The 13899-nt window shown below is 38.4% G+C and overlaps 1 protein-coding gene and 1 long non-coding RNA gene across 4 annotated transcripts in view; one reads left to right on the forward strand and one right to left on the reverse strand.

Annotated features, from left to right (window-relative positions):
• LOC144643238 (uncharacterized) overlaps positions 1-10081 on the forward strand; it is a 77289-nt gene extending 67208 nt beyond the window's left edge. For 2 of the 3 annotated variants that reach the window (XR_013568868.1, XR_013568867.1), the window contains exon 3: positions 2142-3608. This is a non-coding gene — a long non-coding RNA (uncharacterized LOC144643238). Of the gene's footprint in view, positions 1-2141; positions 3609-9947 lie in introns of those variants that run through there. The other variant, XR_013568869.1, reaches the window with a different exon arrangement.
• Positions 6733-13842, reverse strand: LOC144643202 (CUB and peptidase domain-containing protein 1-like). Its single transcript, XM_078502384.1, has 6 exons — positions 13694-13842; positions 11430-11567; positions 10699-10961; positions 9959-10106; positions 8837-9056; positions 6733-7446 (listed from the first exon to the last, which is right to left on the reverse strand). The coding sequence occupies exons 1-6, from the start codon at positions 13758-13760 to the stop codon at positions 6819-6821; spliced, it is 1464 nt and encodes a 487-aa protein (XP_078358510.1). The 5' UTR covers positions 13761-13842; the 3' UTR covers positions 6733-6818.
• Positions 13843-13899: the final 57 nt, after the last annotated feature.

The raw sequence follows: 13899 nt of genomic DNA on the forward strand, positions 1-13899 counted from the left end.
TTTCTGCTTCAAATATATTCAGATTATTCTAGAATATCTTTCTTAGACCTAACAACCACAACTACATAAAGTGCCTGTCGACTGTGGCAATAATAGAGTTTTTTGTCCATTAAATTTCGATGTACCTGTTCTTTAATAATACCGTTATACGAAAACATGTTATTTCATAGTTTGTTCATGAACTTTTTTCTATTTTGCGCGGTTGTTTGAAGGAAACTTATTTTTTAGACGATTTCAGTGTTGAGTCATGTTCTGACCGTAAATGTACAGCCCAGGAAACTATTTAAGCGAACAAAGGCTTCATGCTCGGCTTGTAAACTCAGGGACACGCTTGGTCCATATGCCGATGATTGATGTTGCAGGGCTCAACTGATGAAGGTTAAGAGTCTTGGATGTTACAAAAATAAGGGGGTTGAATTAAGTAACAACTGTGGTTCATTGACCTTGATACCAAACAATACTTCCTCAGAAGAAGTCTTTTTGGGGGAACAACGTCTGTAAGGAACAATGTGCGTCAACTACGTTCGATGTCGCGCTCAGGTGTTTTTAAAGTAAATATGTTTTTCGTTATCCCGCTTAGAAAAGCGGATCGGAATTTTCTATCAAGCTGTTAAAATTCCATTTGCGATCCAAGATTGTGTTATCGCTTATCAGCATTAAACTCTTATAAACAGATTTAGCCGGCAGAAGTGGAGAGGCGCCGCGCTGGCAGCTCAGCCCCATCGCTGATAAACACATTGGCCTGACGGGGAATGAGATTAGATAGATATTCACATACCACTTAAGATTTTAAACATCTAATTAGTTCTTGTGACAGCCACGAGTGGTTTTTATTGCGTGTTGAATGGGCAAGGACAAATCGGCGGAAAGAATTCTTGTCATACTCCGTTACCTTAATCTGGACTTCTCGCGGTAAACCACAAATCTTAAATATGTGCACGTAATTTAATTTGAAGGCTTAGTTATAACGCTATCTCGACTTGGTTTTATTTTACGACTGAAGCCGCGCGTACTGTTTTTATTAATGATATGATTATGAAGTGTCCTTTGGCTTTTTTTATTCTCTTATATGCTCATTTTCCGGTTTTCTGTCCTCTTTTGAAGTCCTGGTGTGCAAAAAGTTTAAAGGTTAAACGGCTATCTTTATCAAAAATACCAAGCAGTCAAAATGCCTGAATGAAAAGCTTGTAACAAAACAATCACCCTGTCTTCAAACAAGAAATGACCCTTTTAATGTCTGCACAACCAGAATCTAAGAAGTTATTCGGTAACCGGTGTCTAAGTAAAGAGTAAAACCCTCTTAAAGAAAGCACAAGTGGAAAAAATTGACTGCTTTATTGTCTTTTTGGTTTTGCACGCGCAATAGAAGAGGAAAAGCCAAATGAAAGCCTTTAAAGGGTACCTGCGAACGACAGCTGCTATCAAGCGATTCATATGTCCGAGGAAAACATAAACAAGTTCATTTTCATAATTCTTTGCACTGAAAATATTCAACGTATCCCCAGTCGCAAATTGGCTTATGGGGGTATTAATTGCACATGTCTCCAGCCAGTGTAGTTTCAAAAAAGGGTTGTCAGTACAAGAAGGCAAAATATTGCCAATTGTTTAATTCAGAAACGATTATGATATCTAACAGTTTTAGTTGCATGCTAAAAGACTCTTCTTAGTTGTTCTTGCCCCCTCAAAAACAACAGCCATACCATCTTAATCCTTGACCATATTTAATACCCCCAGTGTTTGTCTCGATGACATGAATCAGTTTAATACAGTTTGATTTAATTATTCCCTTGTCAATGGTTTTGTACTTTAAAAGAATCTTGTTTTGTTGCTCACTGAAAACAACGATTTCTGACATTTTCAGTGACATTGCCTAAATTACTTTATATCGTGTTTTGTTTTAAAGTTATTAAAGCTTTTGTGAAGCTGTACCACAGTTCACGACCCGCAATTAAGACCTATGACTGATTGCATGTGTAGAAAGAATAGACGGTATATATTAAGCTTGATATGAAAGGTCCTGCTTCGACCACGCCTTTTACACGATGGATGCCAGCTCATTTGTTCTTTCTTTCTTTGTGTTTCTTCAATGTCGCGATTCGTAGAGCACTTAGACGCTTTCTCTTTTTATTGATTTCTTTCAGGAGGGAAGGCTATGACTAAAAGGAATTTTCCATGTTTCTTCAAGAGTGGTCTTCGCATTCACGCGGATCATCCTCTTGTCTCTTACTAATATCAACTTGGCGTTAGACTGAGTTTTCTACTGTACATAGTTGTATTCAATAGCACATTTAATAAACAGCTTAAAGGGACTGTGTCACGGCTGAGTTAAGTTTATTTAGTAAGTTTTGCGAAATACTCGCTATGAAACTTGTTTGCGAAGAAATTACATCTTTGGATCTTAATGACAAAACCATAACTTCATTAAAACCAAACATGTCTCCCGGGCGTTATAATTTAAAGTTAGAAGCAAACGAGATTAACTTTGAAAACTGTTCAGCCTAACAGTATTTCAAAACCCACATTGCAATCCGTTTCAATCTTCTTCACTTTCGGCCATCCGTACTTTCTTTAGTATTTTCTGTGTTATTAAAATGTTCCTCCGCTGTTTTAAGAGGTTATTTTTATATTTCACCGAATTTGGCGGCCATTCCCATGCCCGGCTAAATTTAACTGAAATCCGTGACAGTTTCTTTAAACATGGAATCAGATGAACGAACACAATTATATGGTCATTACTAGTTGGAATTCACGTCTAACATTCGTACTGAGTTGGATATATGGTGTGTTCGAATTATCATGTTTGTGTTGGAGAGGTCAAATTGATGCCATGTATATCTTCTACCCTTCGGTCTGAACGCGTTTTTTCTTTGTTCATTAGAAAGGCGCTTTGTACATCGCTTCATTTGAACAGTCTGTTATTTATTTTGTGGGCTGACCGCAGTTACTGTAATGATAACTGAAGGCGTACTTAAATATTTCCAATTCTGTATTTATTGTATCAAACATTTTAATTCGGCGTATGCATGCATTCCATAGAGCAAGCCGCTCAAAGATCTCTAAATTATCTCAGTATATAACTTGTTTCAAATTCTGATTGAACGTCCTCAGCTTGCGCGAATTATTGGAAACCATTGGCTATTTATAAACTCAGGCGTGGAATTCGTCCGGAATTGGACAATACAAACAATTTTAGTGCTTTTCTCGATGTATGCGTCCAGACCAACCTCTAAGGTTACTATTTTTGCGGCTACTAAATGTAGCAAGTTTCCCGCAAGAATTTAACGACTATTAAATAAGTTATGTCTTCGATTATAGAGATATTGGTGACCTCTACTGAAAGTTAAAAGCAATACGTTACTTCATTTTTCATGAGCGAATTCATAAAAGCATAGTTTTAGTAGTTACTAAATTAAGTACAGTATTTACAAGTAGTGCCTAAAAATAGTAACCTCTCGTGGGTAAAAGTCTGGACTCATTATAAGGCGCTTGTCCATGATTCATCATTTTATACATACGTGTTTAGAGACATTTTCCCAGGTAAATGAAACATTGCTGCCCAAGTTGGTTCATGTCAATTATGTACCTCAAATGTAAAAACTGTCATTCTTCCACGAAAAACGCACTTGGGTTAGTACCTCTTGTCACTTGTGCTTTCAGGTTTATTTTTGTCAGCTGTGATTTTGATGCCTCGTTCCGAACTAATCCTTTCCGGTATTGCTTTGTTCCCCGGCGAACTTTTAATAAAAATGCTATAATTAGAACGTTCGTTGACAAAAGACGGTTGCTTATACACAATCGGTAACAGCGGTAAGTCTCCCAACGCCCCCACCCTCATCTGAATTGCTTCACTCTACCTTCAATATACAGCTTACCACTAAGATCCCATGATAAAACGGAGAAGTGTATCACTTAGACCTTATGTATTTCATTAAATTGAAATACGTCGCACGTGCATTCTCTTTTCTAATTTTCTAAATAAAGAGAAGATCCTCGCAGTTATGAGTATTCTTCATCCGCAGTTCAAATATATGATTTCATATATTCACTATTTCTTCTAATTTTCTCTTATTGAACAGTACTGGTGGGAAATCTTGTTTCCTTGTGGCCCGAGTTCGCACATATCTATTCCACTGAGTATTCTGCAAGTACTTTTTCGCTACCTGCAAACCGAGCTTTTTATTCGCTGATTGCATATTTAGTTCATGTATTGTGGCGTACATTGGAATTTTGCGGACAAAGGGCAGTCTCAGCTGTCTAACGCTGAACACGCCGCATCACAGTGTGTGATTATTAATATTAACTTTTGGTTCATTAGTCAGTCTTGAATATTAACACAGGTGTGAAAGTGATACTGTTATTATATAATATTATTGCCAATTTGTGTTGTCGGGCAAACAGTGGAAACAACTTAAATGTGACGCCCGAATGTCCGCGTTTCTTTGCGTGGATATCCTCACAAAGAAACTTTTGGTGGAAATTGTTCACTAATTCAGTATTAAGACAGTTGTTCGTTGACTGGTTACTTAGGAAACTTAACAAACTGTCTTCACCCCCTGTAGTTAGGCAATGTAAACTGTTGACTTAGTAGCAGCTGACGAAACATGTACAATCAGCAAGCCATTTCTTTACATCTGGTTTACACGCGTATCTGCATACGCGAAGGAATTTGCTCACTTGTCAGCTTATCTCCACCGGAGAAACTTGGTACAGTGAATAACAAACGCCATTTTTTTTTTCTATTATTTTTACACTAAAAAACAGGATGATATATTGCTATCTCCTCGTTGCTGGGTAAATGTCATGTGAATGTATGGCTCATTCCACCTAAAGGCGACATGCTGATGATGAAAAATAGAACTTTATGAGAGCAGTTGATCCGAACAATTTCATTTCACCTTAAAAGGTATTAGTACTCAGTTTGTAAAAATTGTTGAGTCCTTTTTCAAGTTCCAAAGTGTATTTCATAATCCAGAACTGAAAATAATATTCCAAGGAATAAAGTTGCATTATACTTACCGACCGATTATTATGATTACTAAACTTTCTTTTGAGTGTTAGATTCAGTGCAAGTTTTAGAAAGAGCAAACAATTGGAGAAGAGAAAGAGTGCATTTGAAATTACGGCTTTGCGCCAAATTTTGTTGAAAATCACGTTTTCACGCCCAGAAAGTCAATTTCACATTAGAGATCTTAGCTGTAACTGTCAAGGTCTTGAGATATAGATATAGCTGGCAATGTTTTATGCCTTATGACCACGTGCACCAAAGCTGGCCCAGGTTTATTTTTATTAACGTACCTTTTATCAATAAGTGTTAGTAATTCATTTCATCCACTGTTGTACTCATTTTCCTCAAAGTCATTTTGTATACAAAAATCCTACATTGTCTTGCAGTTTATTGTCTACTCCGTAGAAACGATTTCCGATTCTCTAAACGATAGGAAGAACTTTGGACCGCGTGTTTCTAAGAAGCTACTAGCTGCCGTTGAGATCGGAAAGTAACGGCCTTCATTACTTTCGGATTAAGCATTCTGATGTTACTTTTTCGCTACTTTCGTAGGTTCGTTCAGTACTTGAGGTCATTTAAAATATGAAGTTTTTAGTTCGACAACACTTCTGCTCTAGTCGACCCCCACTGTTTGCGGTAGTGTTCAGAGTTCATTTCAAACTGCTACTTCTGGTCCACTGACAAGGCTCCGAATGACCAAGCACCCTATTATATTAAAAGATCTGTTCAGTCAAAAGCCTGCAACAAGATGTTGCCTGTGCTGTTGTGTTTAGGATCTTAAGAGTGTTACTGTGTTTCTTTTGAGAACCGCGTCTTTGCTCAGCGCTGCGGTCCATTTTTGTGGAACAATATTAATTTACCCCAAGCCATACACTCAAGCCCTTCCGTGACAGTTTTTAAAATCGATTAAAGACATCTTTTTAAGACCGGTAATAATATTCCTACAGTTAAATTAATTTTACTATTGCTTGCCTTTTTATAGTTTCAATTTTCATGTAAAGCGCTTTTGAATATGACTTTTGATAACATTAAAGCTATAAAAATGTATCTTTATATTAAGCAGTTTAGGTACCTTTTTGGGCTTTCTGACCTTTTAGCTGCGCGTGAGTATAGACAAAGTATGCCTTATGCCATAGGAAAAAACAAGTTTATTCTGGTTTCGTCTATATAATTATTCCCGTAATTTATACATATATTTAGAGGCCAAGATAATAAATTTTATTTGAAAAGGAATGTAAATCAGATCGGTGAAAACTCTCCTTGCTATCTGTTATTCCCGACTTTTGATAACCGAGGAACTCTTTAAACTTAAAAAGAACGTTTGGATTCAATGGTCGTTACTTTCGAAGATTTACTATTAAACAGAAAAGCGTTAAATTTTTAAGCGCTTCTTTATTTTGTGGAGACCCTTTCGAAATCATACGGTTGTTTTGCTGCAATGTAGAAATGTTTTAGCTGCAGGTTAGCAGCTGCTTAGTTTGATGCGTGTACGTACTTTTGCTTAATGGCTTTTTAAAAAGTTTGGAGGAGGATAGAACCGAATCTTAAAAATACATATTCCAAATACCGGTGAGATTGGGGCTTTGGCACCTTGCTCCTATACACTTAGCCCAAGACTAAAAGTAATAACTTCCATTTGCTGAAAGAACGAAATGGGACGTTCTGTGTATCGTTTCTTGTGAACGCCCACAAGTCGTTTGTAACTTAGAAAGAGGAAAAAGGACAAATTGTTTACACCGTAAGTTTTATTTCCACATTTGCTTTATTTGCTTTCTACATTTCCAATGACCTTGGAAAAGCATCCCACAACGGTCTAGGTGTGGGGCTTCAAAGGCCTCAGTTGCAAGAAACACGAACAGATCAGTTTACGTACTACTAGGATGCCAGGATCAGCCATCACGTGGAAGACCCAGTCCTTAAGAGCTGCCACTCGTGCGTACACACCATAATAATTTGGCTTGGCGCAGCTGTAGCCCCAGCTGGTGTCACCCATAAGGTACCACTTGCCGTTGTCTTCACACACCAAGGGCCCACCGGAATCACCCTGACAAGCATCTTTTCCGCCCTGCGGAAACCCAGCACATAACATCTCAGGGGTAATCTTGTGCGCTTCATAGGAGCCGTTCTTGGTGCATTCCTGGTTCGATACCAAAGGAACCTTTGCTTGTTGTAGTTCGTCGGGTGACGCACCACCCGGTTGTAGTGTGCCCCAGCCGGTTATCCAACAGTCAGATCCGGGGGGAAACGCGATGTTGTCATCGGGAAGGCACACAAGGTCTACGCCATTCAGTGTTATTGCAGGGCGATCGAGGTGAATAAGGGCAATGTCATAGTTGTAACGCGTCTCGCTGTTGTATTCGTGGTGCGTGTAGATCCTCCTGATACCAAAGTCTTGCTCAGATCCAATCCGAAGTGAGGTGTTTTTGTAGTGTGCACCCATCCTATAGAAGTCAACGAACACAAATATATTCATAGTCTCTTTTAAGCCCTGGCCAAACGGTAACGCAAGAAATAGCAAGTTTAAGGTGGTTTGTTTTTTTTTTTTTTTTTTTTTTTTTTTTTTTTTTTTTTTTTTTTTTTTTTTTTTTTTTTTTTTTTTTTTTTTTTTTTTTTTTTTTTTTTTTTTTTTTTTTTTTTTTTTTTTTTTTTTTTTTTTTTTTTTTTTTTTTAACTTGCGTACAGACTTGCGTTGGTTGGCCAAACGGACTCGCAAGTGCACGCAAGTTGTCAAAAAAGTCATTTCAACGCTACTGCGTGCGCTGCAATTCAGTACTTGAAGGAAACAGCAAGATTTGCGTTGCTTTGCATTGGGCGGCCAAACGGTGAAAAACTTGCGTTGACTTGCGCACAAATTTGATCTCGACCAAAGTTAATGCAATTCAATGCAAGTGCAGGCAAGTCATGGCCAAACGGAGACGCGGGGACGAAAGTTGAAAAATTGTGTCCACTTGCGGTACCGTTTGGCCAGGGCTTAACAGTCGCTGTTGGGATTTCAATACAAGCGACGATTCAAGTTATAGTCGGCGTGGGTTGTTAGGGAGCATAGTAACACAAGTAGGACAGCCAAACAACTGCGAACACGACTAATAGATCCTGTATACTGTCAACTACAGTAAAAACGCGTAACCGAGTGGAAAACAGGCATATTTTGGGGTCACTGGCTTAGCCCTTGCAATTCTTGATCTCTAAAGACATCCTTTTTGATAAAATACAGTTATTGTATTATAAATAAAATAGTTCCCCATATAATTTGGGTGGGAGATTGGTTTGGGGTTGTAATGGATGGAACATCAAAAACCCACAGGACCAACTAATCATGATTTATGCAGTTATCGCTGACAACTTAACCTGGATTGTACGTATAACTGTCTACCATCATTTTTTTCTTTCACTAAGAATCGATAAATCTCGCATATACAAGCTAGCCATGGGCTAATTTAACTTCGAAAAAAAATTTGGGTTTATAACCTGTTGTCTTCTTATCACGTTCAAAAAAGGCGTTCCAAAATGCGTTAATTTTTTCCCAATGGAAACAATTCCTTTTGTAAAATAACGAAGTAGCTTGAAAAAATTGGCAGTGTGTCTGTATGTAGCTACGTTATTTAATAAAGAAGCTCCTATGAAATGAATATATGAAATTCATATATTTGAACTGCGAATACACATTTTAAGCAATTAAAAGATTATCGCAGTAATGTACTTAAGCAGTTGAGAAAAGCCTGAAAAAAAATTCAGGCTGCGATGATCTTTAATTTGCTTGAAAAGAAGCTTCTATTGCAAAACTAACTTCTAGTTGGGTGAATGCTTTTTATGTGATTATCCTGCATCTACCTGACCATGTGGGTGGCGTAATCTTCTTTCCTGATGTCCACGACACAGTGGGCAGCGGTCAGTATCCACTCATGATGCACCAGGGATCCCCCGCAGAACTGCCTCCACTCGCCATTGGCTCTCTGATACATGAGCATCGCCTGCCACGGCCAGGATTTGGGTGTGGCGGTGGTGCCCCCTACGATGCGTGTGTGAGGCTTACTTCCACAAAATGGCAGAACTAGAGTAAAGAAGCAATAAAATGACTGTCATGGGACTTGTGAACATATTTTAACCCTTTCACCTTAAAATGTCCATTATCCTTGTGATTACTAGACATTGCTGTATAATAATAATAATAATAATAATAATAATAATAATAATAATAGTAATAATAAGAAGAAGAAGAAGAAGAAGAGGAACTTTATTTAAGTGTCTGGTCTTCTAGCTAGCCTTAAGCTTACTAATCGGGGACACTGTTTAAATTAAAATGTAATAATAAGGTATAAAAACGATTCTGTCTATTTACATAATTATACTACTTTTCCAACACTCTTTGTATTTCCATCTAATTCCACAATTAAGAACTACTTTAAAATACGGAATATCGAACCTATATTTAATACTTATAGGGTGTTGTCGCGCTGGTTAACGTTCACTAGGAGACATTTTCTTGACGTACATATCATAAAGTGAAACACCACCTTATGACTACCCCGTTAATACGACCACCTTGCATACTCAATGAATAAACTTTCAAGCCGCCACCGACGTGTACGTAAGACGATATATTTGAACCTCTCTCTACGAACACCTTTATACGGAAATCTCGATCCTATTACGAAGAGTTCACTTGGTCCGAAGAGGCCAAAATTCATGTACTAGTAAACTCTACCTCTTTAATAGGGACACCTCCAAAATACAAACACTCTTTCCCTGTCTCTTTGGTGTCCGTATTATAGAGATTCGGCTGTATTTCACTTACAAGAAATTGGACTAAACAGTTCACCATACTAAGATTCCATCACGCAATTGAAATTGCTAGCAGGGTCGAATTGCTCTGTAATATAATAAAGTGGAGAGCTTGAAAGGGACCCTGGGTATGATTGGCGTTATTGTAAATTTGTTTCAGGCGTTACTTACATGGCGGTGTAGGGACTGGTGTTGGTGTCGGAGGGACTGGTGCTGCTGAATCTGGTTTAAGGGCGCAATCGTTCGTCTTGTACACCATGACGTCATCAATGGCTATGTCACCCATGTACCCAGTACCAGCAACGCCTTCAAACACAACCTGTGAATTATAAAGACAGATTTTGTGATAATGCATAGACAAGTGCTTAAAACAACTTCTTTCAATTCAGAACATTTTTGACCAATAAATTTTCCTTGGAAGTTTCTATTTTTATTAAATCCGAGAATTTTTATTCAATCACGCTCATCCGAGATGACGAGTTCTTGGTTCGATCTCTCACTAATGATACCTCTTAGGGAATTTCATCTCGTTTTTGATGACATCGATTTATTTCATATACAAAACTACGCCTCTAGGGCATCACATGGTAAAAACGTTATAGCCAAGTTGATAAAATTTTGCTTCCCCGATTGGAACCAAATCTTTTATGTGCTTGAACTGCTCTACTTTGGAGATCGGATTGAGCATATTTAAGTTTTTTTAGTAGCATTCACTAAAACCATGAAACAGTTTCATTTGTCGACTAATTAAGGAGATGTAATGATGCCGGTTTATTGTTCACATTTCCCGCCATAAACGGACGGACATTAAGTGACTCTAGTTGTGTAATAGTTTGTTTATGAAGAAAATAAACATTCAGGTAAACACTGACTTAAAGTCGAACTCGTGGTTTCTGTTCTCAAATAGCTACCTTGACTGTAAGATCGTGAGGTATGTGAAGCGGCACTGAAGCAAATTTCCAGGCATCTCCTTGTTCCTCATTTAAACGCCAAAGAACATGTCTTGGACCGCTGAGAGACTGAGAGTAAACAGCAAGTTCCCGGATGTTCAGGCCGTGCATGTGGAAGTAGAAACTAAGACAGTTTCCATCGGCGGCGGAGATCTGAGGACTAATCAAGTGAGCTGCCTCTCGGTTCAGACGCGGGGATGATGTCTCGATGTACATATACGATCCTGCTTTTACAAGAAGTTATCAGAATACATAGCAAACAGAAACAACTTTAGACTCAGCTTTACCCACTCTGACAATAAATGTGACTTTTGTTACATATTTCCACAGATTTTCTAACCCAAATTTGTCACTTTTATGCCAGATTTTTCTTGAATTTTTTGCTCTTTAGTATCGAAAACGCTCATCGTTTCTATCGAAAACGCATACATTTGAAAATGCTGTTCATAGTGGAGACATTTTAAACGGAGTCTTTTTTGTATTAGTGTGGACGGCGAAAACAGAGGCTTCGAAAACGCGGCGTTTTCGATCATGTCAGTTTAGACGATAGGCAAAAGTATAGACGATATGCATAAGTGCATTAGTGTGAACGGGGCCTTAGTTTGCGCAGTTTGTGAGAGGTTTTCCCCGACGTAAGATTAGTCTACGAAAAAGGGCTATGCTATGCATAGACAAGGAAATTGAGGAATGACCTGATCCCGTGGTATGGTCGCCTTGCGGTCCAGTGTATGAACTATAAGTTGGTCCCGTGTTGTTAGTCCATTCAAAGACAGAGTTCTGATCGTGTTCATATCCACACAGACCAAACTCAAAATCGCAAGTGCCAGGAGCTGTAAACAAAAGCAAAATAAAATAAACCCATGATCACCATTGGAGCAGTTTTCAATTGAGTGTCGTAAAACCAAAACCAAAGTAATTACTCTGGCCAATCACAAAGGACACAGACAATCCAGTGAACCAATCAAAACTCGAAGAAAATAATTTTTTGGGAAAAAGGGGGGGAAAAAGGGGGGGAGAGAGTCACGATTTTTTTTTTTTTTTTTTTTTTTTTTTTAAGAAAGGGGGGGGAGATTTTTAACCAAATCAAAAAGGGAAATAATAAAAAAAAAAAAAAAACCAATTTTTTTCCAAAAATAAAAAAAAAACGGTCCATAAAGTGTAACAGTCTGGGAGGAAATTTTATAGCCCAAGAAAACAGGCGTCGATCCGCGCACGCAAACTTAAACCCTGCCCCTCTCCACGGCGCGTTAAATTCATTGATGGGCGCATTAAATTCACTGGTGGCCACCGGGTGGTTCTTTCCATAATGGCGAGAATACGCCAGTAATATCTGGGCCAGTCTTGTAGCCTTGTCGGATTTTTTAAAACCAGCATCAGGCACGTTAGCATTGATGTGTGGTAGAATTAAATTACAAGCGTCCCGTTTAACACAGGTTTCACTGTTTTTGTTTTGTTTTTTAAACAAATGGACCAGTAAATTGTAAACGTCTAAAGTTTAATTGTGTATGAAGTGAGCTTAACTTGCTAAAGTGCGGTTCAGATTCGGCCAGCAGCGAATTTTACCGAGTTTCTTTTGCGTTGCATTTCCTCTGTGTATACATTTCTCTTTTCGAGCACATAAAGATTTTTTTGTGTTGCGTTTTAAGTACGTATTGAATGATACACTTTCTAGTGGACAAAATACTAATGCATCTTTCCAAATACGTAAAGAAAGGAATAAATGTGTTTAACTGAAAAATGACACAAAGAAAACTTTGTGTTTGGACAGATGCGCTTTGCTTTACCAGAAAAGCATAATAATATAATGTGACAGACTTGACAGTTTAAAACAACAGAAAAGGAATAAAGGTGCTTTTTCATGCGTATGTGGGGTGCGTAGCAAATATCCTCTGTCATAGCGCAATTGAAGTCAGTTAATTATCAGGATAAGGAATAAGTCTGAAATCAGTTCTAATCTGGGCCATTTGTCTTAATTTGTTTTATTTTAGCTGTTTCCGTAACAATTCCATTTACCCTCCTCCTACAAATAGGTGCCCCTCAGTTCTCATAAGCGCCCCCGCCCCTTCAATGTGTTTTTGTTAATAAGTGCCCCCTTTCTTTCTAATAACCGCGCCCTTTACCAAGTGTTGTTTGCTAATTAGCGCTCCTATATACCCAATAAGTGCTTCTATTATGTATGCGCCCCTAATGCAATAATTAGCGCCGCCCTTATTCTGTTGCATTTACATCGCCATCAGGGTACAATGAAATCATCAATGGTTAATCTTTCTCCCGAACTATTCCTAAATAGCAAACGACTCTGGCCTTCTAAGTGTTTCGACTGTTATTTTCATGTTAGGTCACAATTCGTTCAAACGAAAGATCTTTTTACGTTTTACACATTCAGATGTTTATGTCAAAAAGGTAACAAGCACCCCATCCCGAATAAGTGTCCTGCTCCCCAAAAAGCCCTTACTAGAGCTCCCAAAACAAAATAAGTGCCCGAGATTAAATGAGGTGAGGTAGAAAAGCCATCCTCGCGTTATTTTGTAAATGAGTGTGTTTCCCTACATTGACCCAAACGAAATTTTGTACTAACCAAAAGCTAACAATCATTGGCTTACTTTTAAAAATATACTGAGGAATTACTGCTGATAGCAATGCGATGTAACCCAGTTGTCGAGTATCGTTTGCAAGCAGGGATGTCGGTGTCGATGACACAATGAATTTTTAGCTTAAGGTAACTGTTATCATTTGTAACAAAAGAAGATGAAAAGGGCACTGCCTCATTGTGAAAAGGTCCGATGACCCCTTCAAACTGTAGAAGACTTACACTGGCCCCACCCAGGAAGGGAATCAGAGTTAAGCTTACTCTCAAGCAAAGCTAGTGGCACGGTAATTTCACCAAAAAATGGAAACTCTAGGCTTTGGGCCTGGTCGGTGGACTGGGTGTTGAGCTATATGTAAGAACTTTTACCTGCATTAGCAGTCCACACGGCAGCATAGTTAAGGACGAGGCAAACAAAAAGCCAGATGAAAGCCATAATCTCTCTCCTCTAAGAACACTTTGGGAAAGAGGAATAAAATTGGCGCAGTGTTCGCTTTTTACATTGTCCAAAGTATGCGCACCTGCAAAGCGAGAGTGGCAGTTTGAAAACATTTGCTGTTCTTAGATAATACTAC

This window comes from Oculina patagonica, chromosome 2, assembly GCF_052425735.1.
Source record: "Oculina patagonica isolate OP01 chromosome 2, crgOcupat, whole genome shotgun sequence".
NCBI lineage: Eukaryota > Metazoa > Cnidaria > Anthozoa > Scleractinia > Oculinidae > Oculina > Oculina patagonica.

What these genes read in the sequence shown, in the direction of transcription:
- LOC144643202 (XM_078502384.1), bottom strand. Translation starts at nt 13,760, where the DNA reads ATGGCTTTCATCTGGCTTTTTGTTTGCCTCGTCCTTAACTATGCTGCC. An exon ending in CGACCATACCACGGGATCAG is followed by an intron (nt 10,962 to 11,429) that starts GTCATTCCTCAA and finishes TTGTAAAAGCAG; the next exon opens with GATCGTATATGTACATCGAG. An exon ending in CTCACGATCTTACAGTCAAG is followed by an intron (nt 10,107 to 10,698) that starts GTAGCTATTTGA and finishes TATAATTCACAG; the next exon opens with GTTGTGTTTGAAGGCGTTGC.